Here is a 20,238-nt window from a genome sequence, read left to right as displayed (position 1 = left end):
ACCATCCCTTGGGCCTGTGCTGGGCTCAAGATTGTGGGAGGAGAAGTTCGAAGACCCGGAGGGTACCAGGTTATGGAATTCCTTTATATCTTCATTTAAGCAGCACTGCAGATGTAATTAACTGGTGCTGAGTTGCAGCGAATTTAGTATGCTGATCCCTTAATTAGCAGGTGGGGCTTTTCACATCAGGGGAGAGGCTTTCTAGCACCTCAGAAGTAGTCATTAAAAGTTCTATTAGTGCCCTTGTCTGCTGTTTCCTTAAAAAGATGTATACAGGTGGTCTTCACTTAAGAAGCCGGGGTGGCGCAGCAGGTAGAGTGCTGTACTGCAGGCCACTGAATCTGACTGTAGATCTATAGGTCAGTGGTTCAAATCTCATCACCGGCTCAAGGTTGACTCAGCCTTCCATCCTTCCAAGGTGGGTAAAGTGAGGACCCGGATTGTGGGGGCAATAGGCTGTCTTTGTGCTATTGCTAACATGTTGTAAACCGCCCTGAGTCTAAGGAGAAGGGCGGTATAAGAATCGGGGGGGAAAAATAAACTACTTGTTCAGTGACCATTTGAACTTAGGATGATGTTAAATCAATGAGCCGAGGTGGTGCATTGGGTAGAGTGCAGTACTGCAGGCCACTAAAGCTGACTGCTAGATCTGCAGGTCAGCGGTTCAAATCTCATCACTGGCTCAAGGTTGACTCAGCCTTCCATCCTTCCGAGGTGGGTAAAATGAGGACCTGGATTGTGGGGGCAATATGTTGGCTCTGTTAAAAAGTGCTATTGCTAACAGGTTGTCAGCTGCCCTGAGTCTAAGGAGAAGGGCGGCATTAAAAAAAACAAATAAATAAATAAATATAGAAACAAGCACTTACCACCAGTCCTAGTAGTTAAGATGGTCAGAGGGTCCCGCAGTCACCCAATGGCCATTTTTCAACCTCCTTTGCTGGCTTCCCACAATAAAAAAAAGAGTCAATGATAAGTCAGCAGGAGGTTGCAAATGGTAACTACCTAATGCCCTTGCTTGATGACCCATGGTAATTCACTTAACAACAGCAACAGGAGTGCTAGAATTTCCGTTGCTAAGTGGCTCAGTTGTGACATTCTTTTACCCCTGCATTGCATAGCAATGAAATTTGGGGTCCTGTTATTAAGTGAGGACTACCTGTACAGGAAACGTGGGTCTCAGATACGGAGCCCATGCAAAGAATTTAAAACGAGGACGTGACTAAGGTTGTTTCATTGCCTTGAGTGAAAAGTAATCCGTTAAAATATAATCTAGAATCACATATTCTCATTTGCTGGATCATTGACTTAATTCAGGTTTATAAAAACAGTGAGGAAGATATCATTAACATAAAATGCTGTGAGAAAAAAGGATTTGTTGGAGGGAGGTTGAAATGAACATTTTGCTCCTGGGCTCCTCAGAACTTTGGGGTGGGTGGGAATCCTGTTAGGCTCTGCCTTTTATAGTTGACCTCAAAATGTTGTAATATGTATATAGTTGACCTCAAAATGTTGTAATATGTACATGTATATATATATATACACACACACACATATACTGCTCAAAAAAATAAAGGGTACACTCAAATAACACATCCTAGATCTGAATGAATGAAATATTCTCACTGAATACTTTGTTCTGTACAAAGTTGAATGTGCACAACAGCAGGTGAAATTTATTGTCAATCAATGTTGCTTCCTAAGTGAACAGTTTGATTTCCCAGAAGTTTGATTTACTTGAAGTTATATTATATTGTTTAAGTGTTCTCTTTATTTTTTGAGCAGTGAGGGTATGGCTAGCTGATGAGGCCAAAATAAGGCCGAAATAGAGCTATCCTAGTCTCCCTTAATTTCGAGTTTTGCCTCGTGTAATATTTTGAGTGTCTATGCGACGTTTCGGTGAAATCACATTCACCATCATCAGGCTGAAGTTATAAGCTTCGTGCTGCTGTAAATATATATATATATATATCACATGGTTTTTTTGCTGAATTTGAAAATTAAGGGAGACTAGGATAGCTCTATTTCGGCCTTATTTTGGCCTCATCAGCTAGCCATATGGAGCTGCGGCCTTCCTGAGCTCTGTTTTCGCTGGCAGAGGGTTGTAGGAAGTTCATCCCAGCCAGAAATGGAGCGTGGGAGTTTTCGCTGGCAAAGGCATCGCGGGCTGGTCCTTCACTGGCCACATGGGCCAGATGCAAGCGCCCTGTGGACTGGATCTGGACTCCGGGCCCTGAAATTGACATGCCTGCATTAAATGAACACCAGAGTACCTTTCCCATGGAAAAAAAGCTAGAACGAGCCTGATTGGAAAGGCTTTGCATACGTAAGGAATTAGGACTGTGCTCTTTCCTTTTGGAAGTAAGACTGCAGAGAAGTACAACACCTCCAGTATTCGTTTAAAAATCCCAGCCTCCCCCTCTCCCAATTCCACGTGAGCCTTAAAAAAGCAGCTGCAGCTGCAGATTGCATTAATTTAGGTTTAATTACTTCTGTTAACACTACCTTCCTGAGATTATGGGAGCAGTCTCCTGGAGAGAGAGAGAGACTATAATTTTACCGGCTGCACCTATTTTGTGTATCTGTTTTATTTTTTTTAAAAAAGCCTTAGAACAGTGATGGCAAACCTATGGCACGGGTGCCACAGGTGGCACGCAGAGCTATATAGGAAAGTGAACACAAGAACAAGGGGACACAATCTGAAGTTAGTTGGGGGGAAAAGATCAAAAGCAACGTGAGAAAATATTATTTTACTGAAAGAGTAGTAGATCCTTGGAACAAACTTCCAGCAGACGAGGTTGGTAAATCCACAGTAACTGAATTTAAACATGCCTGGGATAAACATATATCCATCCTAAGATAAAATACAGGATATAGTGTAAGGGCAGACTAGATGGACCATGAGGTCTTTTTCTGCCGTCAGTCTTCTATGTTTCTATGTTTCTATATCTGCTGGCACATGAGCCATTCCCTAGCTCAGTGATGGGCAACCTTTTGAGCTTGGTGTGTCAAAATTCGCCAAAAAACTGAGCTTAACTCGGGTGGTGTGTCACCTTGAGAAAAAAACTGGGTGGCATAGAAGTATATATATATAGGTAGGTAGGTAGGTAGGTAGGTAGGTAGATAGATAGACAGACAGACAGACAGACAGATAAACAAACAAAAAATAAATAAATATAAATAAAAATAAATAATAAATCCCTTCTTTTTTATTAAAAGAAATTAATAATAAAACAAAACAAAACTCTATTACTATTAAAACTAAAACAACCAGCAAATTCAAAAACATAACTATTAATAAAAACAGGTGAGGGTTGGGTTTTTTTCTCTCTGTTATTATGTTTATGTTTATGTTATTATATGTTTTAAATCAAGAGTCACTTCTCTCTCTCTTTCTCTCTTTCCTGTCATTCTCTGCCTCAATCATTTTCTCATTTCTCTTTTTTTTCTCCCCTTTATTCTATCATTTCTCTCTCTCTCTCTTTCTATCTTCTCTCTCTCACTCTTTCTCTCTCCCTTCCTTTCTTTCCTTCTCTCTTCCTTCCACTTTTTTCTCTTTCTCTCTCTCTCTCCCTTCCTTTTTTTCTCTTCCTTCCTCTTTTTTCTCTTTCTCTCTGTCTCCCTTCCTTTCTTTCTCTTCCTTCCACTTTTTTCTCTTTCTCTCTTTCTCCCTTCCTTTTTTTCTCTTCCTTCCACTTTTTTCTCTTTCTCTCTGTCTCCCTTCCTTTCTTTCTCTTCCTTCCACTTTTTTCTCTTTCTCTCTTTCTCCCTTCCTTTGTTTCTCTTCCTTCCACTTTTTTCTCTTTCTCTCTCTCTCCCTTCCTTTCTTTCTCTTCCTTCCACTTTTTTCTCTTTCTCTCTCTCTCCCTTCCTTTCTTTCTCTTCCTTCCACTTTTTTCTCTTTCTCTCTCTCTCCCTTCCTTTCTTTCTCTTCCTTCCACTTTTTTCTCTTTCTCTCTCTCTCCCTTCCTTTCTTTCTCTTCCTTCCACTTTTTTCTCTTTCTCTCTCTCTCCCTTCCTTTCTTTATCTTCCTTCCACTTTATATTTATCTCTTCCTTCCTTCCTCTCTTCCTCCCTTTCTCTCTCCCTCTCGTTCACTTTTCTCTCTTCCAGCGGCCCCTGCGAACCAACCACCGTTCGTGGTGGGCTCCGACGCTTGGCGCTGCACCAATCAATATTCCCTCTAATTTTTTCCCGGTGTGGGCAGAAAAGTATAGTGTCTGAGCGGCAGTCCCTTTGGGACTGGGCAGCATAAAAGTAATAAATAAATATATAAATAAATAAATAAAAATAAATAAATAAATATTCATGCCTGAGCAGTGCTATGTATTTTGTCAATAGTTAATGAATCTAACAATAGAGGTTCTCAAATTCTGAAACAGATTCCTAAAAAGATAAACCAATTTATGTAACCCACTTTATGAATAAATTAATCCTTTCACTGGCATAAGGGCTAGGCAAGGAAATACTTTTAAATTTCATGTTATAATATATGTTAAATAAAACAATTACATAATTGTATAATTTAATTTTCAAATATTTAATTTAAAATATGATATTTATGACTATGTTTTGATGGGATGAATGAACTTGCTTACTTTTGTTGACATCTGAATCAATGTCTGATAATTGCAAAAAAAACTTGAGTCAGAGAAGTAGAAATGCCACAAACGTTTATCAGCACTGTCAATGAATTGATTATTAGGATTGGGTAAGAAGCTTTTTGAAAATACCTAAAAATGTTTCCATGCTAAAAAGCCAAAAATGTAAAAAAATGATTTGAAATAGTAAATTTCACTATTAAAAAGTCACTCAAAAGATTATGGAATTACCAGTATGCTAGTGGGGATATATGAAACAAACATTTTCAACAGAAGCAATGCACAGTAACATTTGTTATCATAATTTAAATGATTTAGTTGGCAGCTCATACACTTCTTGCCGTTACTTAAAAAAAGAAGCTGAAAATTGGTTTGTAAGCATAGCAATGCTCACAATTCCAAATTTAATTATCATGTCTGAAACAAATATTTTTTAAAATTCCTACATACCACTTCCAAACCAATGTTGAACTTCTTACTTTATAGAGAAGAAAACAATTTCTAGCTTTGTTTTCCAAAACCCATAAACATTGAAAGAATTGCTATCTCCTCTTATAAATTCTGTGCAGTACTGTATTAGGAGAACTCGAGATCCGCCACCCACCTTACAGAGAGATACTGGTGCTCCGCCCCACTCCTCCTCCTCCCCCGGGATTTCCTCTTTCCCGCTCCAGACTTTCCCTTATTCCCCCTGCAAACAACACGGGGGGAACTAGGCATCTCACCTCCCGCTTGTTCCTGGCTGTGCTTGTCCACCGGCTGTTCTCTCCGGCACCTGGGCCAGGCGGCTCAGGGGACGGCGTGGTGCTTTCCCCCGGCCCCAGCCCAGCTTGGCCTTCACGCCAAGCGGTTTCTCAGCCGCTGGCGAGACTGTTCCCTCGGCATGGGTGGAGTGGGGAGGAGGAGGATGACTGGCTGCCCGGCACTTTGAAAATGCCGCCGCCGCCCCCCCTCAGCAGGGGGGAGGGAGGAGGCCACTCCCCCCCCCCCAGGAAAGAGTTGCAAGAAAGCAGCGCATTTGAAAAGTGCGCTGCTTTCTCGGAAAGCCGGCTTTCCTGGCCGGCACAGGGCTTTCCCGCCACCGCCGCTCCCCCCGAAAACACAACGGAGGATGACAGGCAGGGCAAAGCGGGGTGGAGCTACGGGAGGCTCAAGAAGGCAGCCCCGCGCTTTTCTTTCGGCGGAAGAGGAGGAGATCGGGTGGGCGGGGGCAGCGCCTTCTACTGCCGGTGCCTCCCCCCCCCGCGGGCTGGCAGGGGGATGGGGAGTGCGCGCCCGTGGAAAAGGCTGTGCGGGGGGGGTATTTTGGGGCGGGCGCTTCTTCCCTGGCCGGACAGGCATGCTTGTGCTGCCAAAGACAGCGTGTGGGCGAGCCTGCGCTCTGCAGGCTCGCCCATACAGAAGGAGGAAGGAGGCAGCTGGGAGGCGGCCGCGTGTCACCGAAAATGGCTATGCGTGTCAGTGCTGACACGCGTGTCATAGGTTCGCCATCACTGCCCTAGCTCAACCCCAGAACACATGTGTATCCAGCCAGTTGCATTTTGGCTAGCACAGAGGCTCTGGGAGGGTGTTTTTAGCTTCCAGAGAGCCCCCTGTGGGATGGGAGATAGTGTTTTTACCCTCTCCCAACTCCAGAGAAGCCTTGGAGCTGGGGGAGGACAAAATATGAGCCTACTGGGCCCACCAAAAGTTGCGAACAGGCCATTTCCAGCCTCCAGAGGGCCTCTGGGGGGTGGGGGAAGCTGTTTTTGCCTTCTCCAGGCACTGAATTATGGGTGTGGGCACTCATGCACGCGCGATAGTGTGTGTGCACGGTCTTTCGACCCACAAGGAAAAAAGGTTCGCCATCACTGCCCTAGAACCATTGTAGTCACCTCTCCTATCACTTCTCTCCCCCTTCCCCCACATAACAGAGGAAGATTCTGCAATTCCTATCGCGGTGCCCACCCGCCTGCCTGTCTCACTCTCAAGCCATCCTGTCGTCGCAGCACAGGCCGCAGCTGTGCATGCCGCCGCCGCCCAAGCTGCCGTAGCTGCTCAGGCGGCCGCGTTGGAACAGCTCCGGGAGAAGCTGGAATCGGGGGAGCCGCCAGAGAAGAAGATGGCCCTGGTGGCCGATGAACAGCAGCGTCTGATGCAACGGGCAATCCAGCAAAACCTGCTCGCCATGACCGCTCAGCTGCCAATGAGCATCCGGATCAATAGTCAAGGGGCTCGCTCACCAGGTTTGTTTGTTTGTTTATTTGTTCCTTCCTTCCTTCCTTCCTTCCTTCCTTCCTTCCTTCCTTCCTTCCTTCCTTCCTTCCTTCCTTCCTTCCTTCCTTCCTTCCTTCCTTCCTTCAATTGGATTTGTATGCCGCCCCTCTCCGAGGACTCGGGGCGGCTCACAGCATATATACAAACAGAAGAGTAATATAATCCAATTAGTACTACAATATTAAAAACAATTAAAAGAGAACATTAACCTAAAAAAAATAACTTATTAACCAAACATTCAGCAATCATTTTATTTATTTATTTATTTTATTTATTTAGATTTGTATGCCGCCCCTCTCCGCAGACTCGGGGCGGCTTTCCTTTTATTATTATTTTTTATTTTATCCGACTACTATGCCACCCAATCCCGAAGGACTCAGGGCGGCTTACAACAATATAAAATTACAAATACAATAAAAAGAAGTCAAATCATACTTAAGGCATTCAGTGGTCAGGGGAAGATCTAAGAGTCCCAAGCTTGGCGGCAAAGATGAGTTCTTAAGCTCTTTCGGAAGGCAAGGACGGAGGGGCAGTGCGAATCTCTGGGGGGAGTTGATTCCAGAGGGCCGGGGCTCCCACAGAGAAAGCTCTTCCCCTAGGTCCTGCCAACCGACATTGTTTGGTCGACGGGACCCTAAGGAGGCCAACTCTGTGGGACCTCACCGGTCGCTGGGATTCGTGCGGCAGAAGGCGGTCTCGGAGTGGGTTGCTTCCCTCCCTTTCCCCAAAGATTGATAGCCAATATCTGGACCAGGAGGCCTGACGCACAGTCACTCAGGCCTGCATCCCCTCCCGTCTTGATTATTGCAATGTGCTCTACATGGGGCTACCTTTGAAGAGTGTTTGGAGACTGCAAATAGTCCAGAATGAAGCCACGCGAGCTGTCATGGGTGTACCTTGGTACAGCCACATAATATTTTATATATTTGTTTATTTTTTATTTTATTTTATTTCCTTTTATTATTTTATTTTATTTTATTTTATCCGACTTCTATACCACCCAATCCTGAAGGACTCAGGGCGGCTTACAACAATATAAAATTACAAATACATTAAAAAGAAGTCAAATACAGTGATACCTCGTCTTGCAAACGCCTCGTCATACAAACTTTTCGAGATACAAACCCGGGGTTTAAGATTTTTTTGCCTTTTCTTACAAACTATTTTCACCTTACAAACCCACCGCCGCCGCTGGGATGCCCCGCCTCCAGACTTCCGTTGCCAGCGAAGCACCCGTTTTTGCGCTGCTGGGTTCCTCCTGAGGCTCCCATCCATGCAAAACCCCACCTCTGGACTTCCGTGTTTTTGTGATGCTGCAGGGGAATCCCAGCAGTGCAAAAACGGGTGCTTCGCTGGTAACGGAGATCCAGATGTGGGGTTTCCCAGCAAGGGGAGCCTCAGTGAAATCGCAGCATCGCAAAAACACAGAGGTCACTGATGCTCCCTTCGCTGGGAAACCCCACCTCCGGACTTCCGTTGACAGCGAAGCGCTCGTTTTTGCGATGCTGGGATTCCCATGCTGGGATTCCCCTGCAGCATCACAAAAACACAGAAGTCCGGAGGTGGGGGTTCCTATGGATGGGAGCCTCAGGGGATCCCAGCAGTGCAAAAATGGGCACTTTAGCTGGCAAAAGGGGTGAATTTTGGGCTTGCACGCATTAATCGCTTTTCCATTGATTCCTATGGGAAACATTGTTTCGCCTTACAAACTTTTCATCAAGAACCTCGTCCCAGAACCAATTAAGTTTGTAAGACAAGGTATCACTGTATACAGTCTAAAACTATAAAACTCTAATTAAAACCCATAGTTAAACTATCCAATCAACATACATGCATATCATTCATACAATTTGGCCATGATAGATGTCAATTCACGGGCCCCAGGCCTGCTGGCAAAGCCAGGTCTTTGTGGCCTTACAGAAGGCCAGTAGTGTGGCAGCAATACAGATATCGGGGGATAGTTAGTTTTATAGAACCGGGGCAGCCACAGAGAAGGCTCTCCCCTGCGACCCCACCAGCCTGCATTGCTTAGTTGACGGGACCCGGAGGAGGTCAACTCTGTGCTCTTATTGGTCTCTGGGAGGTGTACAGCAGGATATATCTACGCTCCGCGAGCTGCACTGGCTACCAATTAGTCTCCGGTCACAATTCAAGGTGCTGGTTATCACCTATAAAGCCCTACATGGCTCAGGGCCAGACTATCTACGGGAGCATCTCCTGTCGCATACCTCCCAGAGATTTGTCTAGGGTGGACAGGTGTTCCAAATACAGGTGTATTTGTATTTTCATATTGTTGTAAGCCGCCCTGAGTCCTTTGGGATTGGGCAGGATAGAAGTCGAATAAAATAAATAAATAAATACCAGACTTGAGTTGGAGGATGGATGGAAGCCAGGCACCTCGGCCCAAGGGTTGCTTAGGATTGCCTCATATTGGAGCCTGAAACTCTTAACCACTGCGCCAAACATGGTGGCACAGTGGTTAGAGTGCAGAACTGCAGGCTAATTCTGCAATTTTAACAGTTCACCAGGCTCATGGTTGACTCAGCCTTCCATCCTTCCAAGGTCGGTAAAATGGGGACCCAGATTGTTGGAGGCAACACGCTGACTCGGTAAACAGCGTAGAGAGAGCTATAAAGCACTGTGCACGAATCCCAGCGACCGGTAAGGTCCCACAGAGTTGGCCTTCTCCGGGTCCCGTCGAATAAACAATGTCATTTGGCGGGACCCAGGAGAAGAGCCTTCTCTGTGGCGGCCCCGACCCTCTGGAACCAGCTCCCCCAGGAGATCAGAACTGCCCCCACCCTCCTTGCCTTTCGTAAAGTTCTTAAGACCCATCTCTGCCGTCAGGCATGGGGGAACTGAGACATCTCCCCCGGGCCTATACAGTTTATACATGGTATGTTTTTGTGTATATTTGCTTTTAATAATGGGGTTTTTAGTGTTTTTTAAATTATTAGATTTGTTCTTACATTGTCTTTGTTATTGTTGTGAGCCGCCCCGAGTCTACGGAGAGGGGCGGCATACAAATCTAATTTAATAATAATAATAATAATAATAATAATAATAATAATAATAATAAGTCTATGTTCTATTGTAGTCCTCATTTACTGATTGTAATAAGGGCCAAAATCTCCGTCACTAAGCAGTGTGGTGGTCATTAAATAGACCATCTCATGACCGCTGACTTGGGACTTCCTGCTGGCTTCCCCATTGACTTGGCTGGTCAGAAGCTCGCTGTGAAGGTAACAAATGGTGATAATGCATGCTGGTGGTCAAGTGCTTGAATCAGGACCACGGGAGCACCCTGCGCTGGCTTTAGCTTTAAAGGAGCACCTGCCTGTATTCTCAGCACTGCCTTTAAGTTTGAATAGTCCCCAAATGATGTTGCAGCAGTACAATCAACACTCATGCATACCACTCTTACTCAATGACAGATGTAATATTCACGGCCCCTAGGCCTGCCAGTAAAGCCAGGTCTTTACAGCCTTTTGGAAGGCAAGTAGGTTGGGAGCAATATGGACATCAGGGGGGGGGGGGGGGGTTTGGTTCCATAGAACCAGGGCAACCACAGAGAAGGCCCTCCCCCACGGGCACGTCAATCTGAATTGCTTAATTCAGTGTTTCCCAACCTTGGCAACTTGACGATATTTGGACTTCAACTCCCAGAATTCCCCAGCCAGCAAATGCTGGCTGGGGAATTCTGGGAGCTGAAGTCCAGTTATCTTCAAGTTGCCAAGGTTGGGAATCACTGGCTTAATTGACGGGACCCTGAGAAGGCCAACCATGTAAGATCGTATTGGTCTCTGGGAGGTGTGCGAGCAGGAGAGGTCCCGTAAATAGTCTGGTCCTAAGCCATGTAGGGTTTTATAGGTAATAACCTACACCAATAACCAACCGATGATCCATGTGACTGAGAGATTGCCTTGGTTTTCCATGTACAATATTTACCTAGCCTTATTTTGAGCCTTGCCCATTTAATTTCCAGCTTATAAATCAATGTGTAGCCCCAAAGTTAATTTATTGCTGCTTTAAGCTAATCTCTCACCATACAAAGATCACTTGGCATCTAAAACAGAGAGCCATCTTTTATTCTTTTGCAGAAAACCGCCAAGACTCTTCCATGAACCTGGCTGCCAATGGCACCAGTAGCATTAGCATGTCAGTCGAGATTAATGGCATTGTGTATACAGGTAAGGGGAAAATGCAGTTGGGGGTTAAGAGGAAATGGCTGGCCATTGTGGCAAGAAGTGATTGTTCTATAAACTGTGTCATGTACAGTGGTACCTCTACCTAAGAACGCCTCTACTTACGAACTTTTCTAGATAAGAACCAGGTGTTCAAGATTTTTTTGCCTCTTCTCAAGAACCATTTTCCACTTAAAAACCCGAGACTCCAAAACTGTAACCGGAAAAGGCAGGGAGAAGCCTCCGTGGGGCCTCTCTAGGAATCTCCTGGGAGGAAACAGAGCCAGAAAAGGCAGGGAGAAGCCTCTGTCAGGCCTCTCTTGGAATCTCCTGGGAAGAAACAGGGCCGGAAAAGGCGGGTAGAAGCCTCCGTGGAGCCTCTCTAGGAATCTCCTGGGAGGAAACAGGGCCGGAAAAGGCAGGGAGAAGCTTCCGTGGGGTCTCTAGGAATCTCCTGGGAGGAAACAGGGCCGGGAAAGGCGGGGAGAAGCCTCCGTGGGGCCTCTCTAGGAATCTCCTAGGAGGAAACAGGGCTGGAATAGACGGGGAAAAGCCTCCATGGGGGCTCTCTAGGAATCTCCTGGGAGGAAACAGGGCCGGAAAAGACGGGGAGAAACCTCTGTGGGGCCTCTCTAGAAATCTCCTGGGAGGAAACAGGGCCGGAAAAGGTGGGGGGGGAAACCTCCATGGGGCCTCTCTAGGAACCTCCTGGGAGGAAACGGCTGGAAAAGGCGGGGAGAAGCCTCCGTGGGGCCTCTCTAGGAATCTCCCGGGAGGAAGCAGGGCCCCCACCCTCCCTGTGGTTTCCCCAATCACACACAGTATTTGCTATTACATTGATTCCTATGGGAAAAATTGCTTCTTCTTACAAACCTTTCTACTTAAGAACCTGGTCGCGGAATGAATTAAGTTCGTATGTAGAGGTACCACTGTTGCGGAAAAGGTGTGAAAAAGGTGGATGGTGGGCACCTAGTCCCTAATACAGTGATGGCGAACCTTTTTGGCACCAATTACCCAAATGCGTGCACTGTAAACCCAAAGATCAGCTAACGACAGCACGCATGCCCACAGAGAAGGCTTTGCATGGCCCTTCTGGCACGCCCTCATGGCCCTAATTAAACAAGAAAGGGGAGGGGCATAGAGCTTAGGGGTCTGTAGAGTGTATGGCAGAGATGTGATATCATCAGAGAGGGAGTGAGCATGTACTGTTAATGCAAGCTTTGGATGGCAAAAGGAGGTTACTAACAAACTTAGAGCCTTGGTGGCGCAGTGGTTTGAGTGCAGTACTGCAAGCTACTTCTGATGATCCCCGGCTGTCAGCAGTTTGGCCGATCGAATCTCAGCAGGCTCAAGGTTGACTCAGCCTTCCTTCCTTCCCAAGGTTGGTAAAATGAGGACCCAGATTGTTGGGGGCAATAGGCTGACTCTCTCTAAGCTGCTTAGAGAGGGCTGTAAAGCGGTATATAAATCTAAATGCTATTGCTAATTTATTGTGCTGATTTTAATCCTTTAAAAAAGACAGAAAGCCTGAAATACGCCAGAGGAAGAGTATGCAGCAGTTCATAAGCTGGAGACTCCCTCCTGACATATTAAAAGAACCTCTCCAGTTCATCTTGACTTGGGAGGACTTCATGTCATTCTCCTGTCATTGCTTTATTGGGGGTGGGTGGGGTGTTTAATTGACTTTCCAACCCAGACTAAAGGTGTGGGATTTTCTGGTGGGCTCCCATCCAAGTTTTAACTCGATCAGACTCTGCTTAGCTTTTCACAAATCAGCCAAGATTGATGAGCTGGCTGCTATCCTAGCGTGACATCTCTGCGCTAAGATGTAAAAACTAATGTGCTTACTCTGAAGGACTGCCCTCTTCAGTTAACCTTGGCATATTATTTCCAGCAGATGTGGTAGATAAATCCACAGTAACTGAATTTAAACATGCCTGGGATAAACATATATCCATTGTAAGATAAAATACAGGAAATGGTATAAGGGCAGACTAGATGGACCATGAGGTCTTTTTCTGCCGTCAGACTTCTATGTTTCTATGTTTCTATTCATCCACATGGGTTACATTGCTTGAAAGGTGATACTGTAGGGCAGTGATGGCGAACCTTTGTTTCCTCCGGTGCCAAAAGAGTGTGAATGCACGCTATTGCCCATGCGCAAGTACCCACAAGTACCCACACCCATAATTCAATGCCTTGCCCCCCGGAGGCCTTCTGGAGGCCGGATTCAGCCTGTTCCCCACCTTCTGGTGGGGTCCTAATAGGCTTGTGTTTCACCCTCCCCAGGCTCCAAAGGCTTCCCTGTAGCCGGGGAGGGTAAAAACGCCCTCTCCCATCCTCCTGGAGGCTCCCTGGAAGCCAAAATACCCCCTCCCAGAGCCTCTGTGCAAGCCAAAAATCAGCTGGCCAGCACACACATGTACATTGGAGCTGAGCTAGGGCAACTGCTCGTGTGCCACCAGATATATGGCTCCATGTGCCACCTGTGGCACCGGTGCCATAGTGTTCTGTCGGGCTCTCTGGTAGACTCCTCCCGAAAATTCACAGGTACAAATTTCAGACACACACACGTTTGAAAATTCCAAACAATGTTCTTTATAATGAAAATTCACTTAAACTAAGCCCTCTTTTGGTATAGCAAAGAGCACTGGTCTCCAAACAAACTGGTAATTTGTACAAGTCCCTTATCAGTTCTGTGATACTTAGCTTGCAGCTGTGAGGCAATTCACAGTCCTTCTTTCACAAAGTGAAACAACCTTTGCCCTGGTTTAGTTTCAAAGCGGGGAAAAATCAGCACACAAAAGGTCAAACACAGCAAAGCAGTCACGAAACACAACGATCAGATAATCCTCCACAATGGCCAAACCCACAGGCTGCTATTTATAGCAGCCTCACTAATCACCACAGCCCCACCCAACCACAGGTGGCCTCATTTTCTTTGATAATAATCTCTCAGTTGTTGCTGCCTATGCATCGCTCTCCGCATGCGTGGCTGTATCATTAACTCTTGTTCTGAATCCAAGGAGGAGCTAGATAATTGATCTCCTTCTGAGCTGTCTGCCACACTCTCCTCCTCCCTGTCACTCAGTCTTCTTGGTCAGAGGAGCCTTCATCAGCAGATTCCACCTGGGGCAAAACAGGCCTGCAGCATGTGGATGTCTCCCCCACATCCACAGTCCTTGGGGCAGGAGCTGGGCCAGAGCTAACCACAACACATAGGTTCACCATCATTGCTGTAGGGGTTTTTTTGGGGGGGGGAGCTTCAATGTTTAATAGGGAGATACAAAAAGTCAGGCTGCGGGACAACAAGAGTTACAGCTGTTGCAAACCTGTCCTGTCCATTGATTTGTTCCCTGTCTCCTTTCCAGGGGTGTTGTTTGCCCAAACTCCAGGAGCCTCGTCTTCTCACAATAAAGGAAGCACCAACAGTGGGCGGAGTTCCAGCAGCACTGGCAGTAGCGGCGGCGGGGGCGCGGCAGGTGGCACGGCAGCAGGTTCACAAGTCGGGGCGCCCCCTGCGCCGACTTCTACCTCAACCAACTCCTTATCGCCTTAAACCCACCACTCACACCTCGTCTTCTTCCTCATCCATCCCGCCAAAATGAAGACACTGTTTGGACAGGACGTTTTGAGACCGGCCCTCCCCTCCCCTCTTCTCCCCGTGTGCAGTGGGGGGAGTGAAATTGTGCCTTCCCCACCCTCGTGATACAACCCACCCCCAACCCCAGGCATCAGCGCCTGCCTGATGATACACTTGGATGGGGTTTCCTTGGATTTCGGGGCTGGATGTGGGGAGAGGGGTGGAATCGGTGATGACCCTTACCACACGTGGCATCCAGCCATGGACATTTGAGGGGATTTCGAGCATCAGTGCAGGGGGGGCCTCCAAAGGTGCAAACTCCCCTCTCCCCACCCAGGCAGCAAGGAATTCAGGGATGGTACTGTGTCCTAGGATGGGACAAAGAGTCAGAAAACGAAAGTGCATTCTCTCTCTCCCCCCCTCCCAAATTTAGCTGAAAACCAAACACCAAACAAAATTCAGGGGAAGCAGAGGACCTCGAATGATGGTTTCCTTCCATCCTCCTTCCTCTGCTGTTTTTATTTCCCCCCCCCTCCTCCCCTTTAAAAGCATTTTTTAAACCCACTTGGTATTCTCTCTTTAAAGTTGTGCTCCATGGGGTTCTGGGCTTTGCAGTCCCTACTCACCCAGAAGGCACCGATTTGGAGAAGGGCTTGTTTCTAGTTGAATGCATTGTTATGAACAACCAGACAAAAGCTAAACGGGGTGTTGGACGGGTGTTTTTAAATTCTGAGCCGGAGCAATACTGTGCAGAATAGCTTATTATTATTTTATTTTTTGACGTGATGCATTGTAGATCCATAACTCCTTACCTCATGCAAACCCACACTTTGCACTGTGTGTCCTTTTTTGATTTTGATTTTGTTTCTTTTAAGTTATTCTTTTGGGATACCTCCAGGCAAGTAATGGGTGGCGGCAGTAGCAGTTGGTGTGCCTCTGTTCCCACAGGCATGCCTTGAAATGGAACCCTAAACATATATATATATATCTCACATATATATATCCGACATAAAATATATATATATATATATATATATATCACATATATATATATATATATATATATATATATATATATATATATGCGCAGATATCAAGGATTTCGCAGATCGAGGATAATTTTGGGGAAAGCTTTATTATTCCTTGCCTTTTTAAAAATAAAAACACCTGCTGTCAAGCTATTTAAGGAAAACGAAAGGGAGGGTGTAAATACAGTGTTTATTTTCAATAGGTCTCTCTGCTCCCCCACCAAATCGATCCCGCAAGCAAGCTTCATGTCTTTGCATTTGTTAAGGAAAGCACCTCTAAAATAGGTTTCTTCTTTTTTTCCCCTTCTTGCGAATGATGATAACAACTCCTTGGAGCTGTGCGACTTGTTCTTCCTCTCCCCCCCCCCCCCCCAGATCTGGGTAGGGCTTTGAGGGTGCTCAGGTAGTTTTGGTGCGTGTGGAGTGGGTGGGGCTTGAGGGGCATATGGTAGCATTTCATAGGATGATATTTTTATACAGAGCTGCCCCGCCCTGCCCCGCATATGGATTGTGCGTTTGTGCGAATGAGGATTGAAAGGGGCAGCCGGCCAGCTGTTTTAATTGTTGGCTCTCTTCTAATTCTTTATCTTAACCTGCAGAAGATTCCCTCTGTCATATGGTCAAAGTGGCTGATTACTTCAGAGGTCTCTTAAAAAAACCAATTTAAATAGTAGCATTTACCTGTTGGCATAATCTCTGCAAAGCTGCTTTTGTCTAAGCTTCTTTTCAAAGCACACCTATTTAGAAAACAGAAGAGAGGGGCATATCCATCCTTATGACTTCCCTCTGTCGGGTGGGAATTATAACTGGGGGAAGGGATGCACTACAGAATCCCCCAAAGACAGTGCACATCAACTTGCAGCTACTCATATTTTTTAAAAACCTCCCTTCTTTTTCCTTTGAAGACCATAATTTGTTAGAAAAAGTGCTAAGCTCCCCAGACTGTGTTTAAGATTGGCTTCCTTGCCAGCCCTGAGATATGTTTGGAACACAGAAATTATAAACTTGTTACAGGTTGTCCTGTGCCTCCTAAAGTAGCTTTAGCAACGTTTGCCTGAATACTACACAAGGTTGCGTGGGATTCTACCAGTCTCCAGTGTTGTTGGGATGTTCATGGTACTCCAGAATCACTCCTGCCATATTTATAATTTATAAGTAATTTATAGGTAATCGAAGGGTCTGCAGGACAAATATCCTCCATGATTTCTAGCAGAGATCACTCCATTTTTGCTCCTTAGCTCAGTCTTCTAGCATCTTTTCTTTGACTAGCTATATTTGCTCACACACCTGTGTAAGAGACATCTACCGTATCTAGTTCTCCCACCATCAGACATGCAGCTTTTTGCAATAACAAGGTGACAGGAACAGTTTGGTTTGTAGGTCCTCTGCAAATACAGAAAGGGAGCTTGGAAACAACATATTCACAATCAAAAACTATTGTTTTTCAGGGCCACTGTTTTCAGTTCCCCCCCCCCCCCTTCTGACCTCTTTTTTAAATGCATTTTAGGAAAACTAAATTTCCCTTTGGAGTTCAGCATTTTCATTTCCTTTGCAAAAGACCGGTGAATCCCAATAACATCAACAAAAGTGATTCCGCGTTCGCCATCGCAAAGGCCCTGGGCCTATTTTGATGGGGTATTTTTTTTCCCCTCCCACATTTTAATTTGCTGCTGAGGGAAGTGGACCCTGGTGAGCAATTTGGTTAATTCCCTCTTTCGATTCTCCCAGGTATATGCACTCCAATTCACTCCCTCTGAAAGTATAATTTATTCCAGCCTGCGCAGCTAAATGGCTGCTGCTTTCAAAGAAGCGAAGCCTCTTGTAAAGAGAGAACCTATTTCTGGATTTACCGTGATAGGAGACAGAAGGTTGACAACTAGGCAGAGAGACAGTTGGAAGAGGTTGCTTTATCACCAACGTCCTCCCAACGTTAAACACATACCGCAGAGTCAAGATTTCGGTTGGTCAGGTTTTAATTTTCTATGTGGTTAGCTAGAGCAGTGTTTCCCAACCTTGGCAACTTGAAGATATCTGGACTTCAACTCCCAGAATTCCCCAGCCAGCGGATGCTGGCTGGGGAATTCTGGGAGTTGAAGTCCAGATATCTTCAAGTTGCCAAGGTTGGGAAACACTGAGCTAGAGTATGGTAAGCTCTTAAGAATTTTTGTGGAGTTTTGAAGCAGGTGTATGTCCTCTCTGCCTCTTCCATTGCTGGGATTTTAAAGCTATCGCTTAGTTGCATCATACAAAAGGCTGACATGTGGCAACCCTTTCCCTTAGGGCTATGTTTTTTAAAGTTGGATTCTGAGATACTGTAATTGATTCAGCATAACAGAGTATTTGAGTTAAATGTCAGTGTTTTCAAGCAGGAGGCCTGCATTTCTTTCTTCTTCAATAACCCGTTGGAGTCCATTGGCTGTGTTGGATGACCCAGGCTGGAGGGAAAACCTTGGCAAGGAAGTGTTGGGAAATGGTCTCCCACATTTCTAATCCAATGCCAAAGTATCAAGTCTTGGAGAACTCAGGGTTGTGGATCGAGCAGCTTTTCGGGCATGCTAAGAATAGGAAAATTGAGCTTATCTTCAGGTTCCACCGATGCCGGAAGGAGTGCACTTCATTTTGAGAAACAGAGTGTCCTGGCCAAGTTAAGAGTTAACAGATCCCAGGCGCTTCAATCTATTTCAGGGTCTTTTATCGTAGTTCAGCTTTTCAGCGTCTTCCCTCTTAATGTCAGATAAGGTGAAACCCTTTGTGGCTCCAGGTCTAGAAACATGGGGCAAAGCACGGCGTCTCTAAATGGTAGAAGAGGATAGGTTCATTCTCGGAGAGGAATGGAGGGCTACGAGCCCCACAAGCTGCCACATACAGGGAATTTTTCCATTCTCTGGATAGCAGAGGGCATCTCACCTGGGGGGGGGGGGGAGGGAGGGAGAGACCTTCAGAAAGTGAGATCCAGGAGATTGGCTTCTAAGGGGTGTAAGAGGAACTGCAAGGTGGCTTAAATATGAAAGGGAGAAGAAAAAACGCTCTTAAAGCTGAAACAAACCCTTTTTAAGATGGCACAAGCCATTCTTTCTCTCTTGCTTTCAGAATTCTGTTGACACAGGGAGGGCTGTCATCAGGCACACTTGCAAAAAAAAAAAAATGCTTCTCCCCCTTAAGATGCTGACTGGGTTGGAGGAGGAAAAAACACACCTCTCTTTTCACTTGTGGTCGTTGCCAGAGGCAGAGATCTTCAAACTTGGCAACTTTAAGACTTGTGGACTTCAACTCCCAGAATTCTCCAACCAGCTATTCTGGCTGGAGAATCCTGGGAGTTGAAGTCCACAAGTCTTAAAGTTGTCAAGTTTGGGGACCCCTGACCAGAGGGTTTATCTGTGACCCATAGGCAGCCAATGGGAGAAGAGCATTGGGACAAGGCGTCCCTCATCATCTCATCTGCGTTCTTTTGGCCTGATAACAGGGTGGTGTTCGTATCCCAGTCTGGAAGCATTCCTTCCCCCTGGAATGCCCTGCCACTTGAAGACTTTCTGGGTAGACTTAGCAATGAAAGTGGAGCCTCCCCCCCCCCCTCGTGCCTTCGCCACAGTTTTTGGTATTTTCTTGCGCTGTGTGACGAATCGGCGTTTCCAAACACGATCCAAACACGATAAAGACTACAACTCCCAGAATGCCCAGACAATGTGGCGTAAGGTCACTCTAGGAGTTCTGGGAACTAGAGTGTTCTCACTGCCGGAGGGTGTCTAGCTAGGGGAGACTGTGAGATCTGGAAAATTGACTGCCCCGTAGTTTTTCTGATCCAGTCTACCTGTCCACCTCACTGGGTGGAACCAGCTGAAAGCATCTTTTTTCTGCAAAAGCAGACTATCTGAGGATTATGCCTCATTGGGTTTTGATAAAAAGCGAAGAGTTCTCAATCTTGGTGGAAGTTTCATCAGAATTTCATAGGTTAAAATGGCCGTTTTCTAGATTTCGTGTCTGAGGTGGGTTTTGTAAGTACGGCAATGAAGAAATCTCTACTTCCTCCCAGAAAAGCCTTGAGTCATAATTGACAGTTAAGGTCCATCAGTAATCTATATTCACTGCCACATAGCCAGCATTTTCTATTTTTGTTTCTTTCATCTCCTCTGCGCGTCTGATCGTTTCCTATAAGAGCTTTCCTTTAAAAAAAAAAAGGCTGTATTTTTACAATTCTTAAACCGATTATCCAAATTTGACTCAAGGCCCATGTCCCTGTAGGTCATGTCCAAGATAGACTTTTTTGCAATTTTGTTGTGCTACATTCTTTATCTATGGTTTAACCTTAACTACAGATGGGAGATACATAACAATATTGTTGTTTGTGGAATATATTGGCTATTGAGTAGATAAAAACAGGGGCAGAGGGGAGAAATTGCCCCTATATTATTCATCTGTGAAAAAAGATGAACCTATTGAGAAGTTCTCTGGTTGGGTCCTTGCTTCCCAAATATGCCTTTGCTAGATTCGTTAAAGTGAGTTTGTTGCGACCTATGAATCCTTGTCCTACCTCTCCTTCATCCCCAATGGGAACCATTTTTACCTAACTGCGGAATGGACCATCTTCTCC

The 20,238-nt window shown here is 45.7% G+C and overlaps 1 protein-coding gene across 2 annotated transcripts in view; it reads left to right on the top strand.

Moving 5' to 3' along the window:
- ARID3A (AT-rich interaction domain 3A) overlaps positions 1–15,179 on the top strand; it is a 118,516-nt gene extending 103,337 nt beyond the window's left edge. For both annotated transcript variants that reach the window (XM_070732688.1, XM_070732680.1), the window contains exons 7-9: positions 6,513–6,824; positions 10,956–11,045; positions 14,411–15,179. In XM_070732688.1, the coding sequence (XP_070588789.1) occupies positions 6,513–6,824; positions 10,956–11,045; positions 14,411–14,598 (590 nt within the window). In that variant the 3' untranslated portion in view covers positions 14,599–15,179. The remainder of the gene's footprint in view (positions 1–6,512; positions 6,825–10,955; positions 11,046–14,410) is intronic.
- The last annotated feature ends 5,059 nt before the right edge of the window (positions 15,180–20,238 follow it).

Source organism: Erythrolamprus reginae, chromosome 1, assembly GCF_031021105.1.
Source record: "Erythrolamprus reginae isolate rEryReg1 chromosome 1, rEryReg1.hap1, whole genome shotgun sequence".
Lineage (NCBI taxonomy): Eukaryota > Metazoa > Chordata > Lepidosauria > Squamata > Dipsadidae > Erythrolamprus > Erythrolamprus reginae.
Note: the sequence above shows the minus strand (reverse complement) of the source record. Positions and strands in the feature narration are given on the sequence as shown.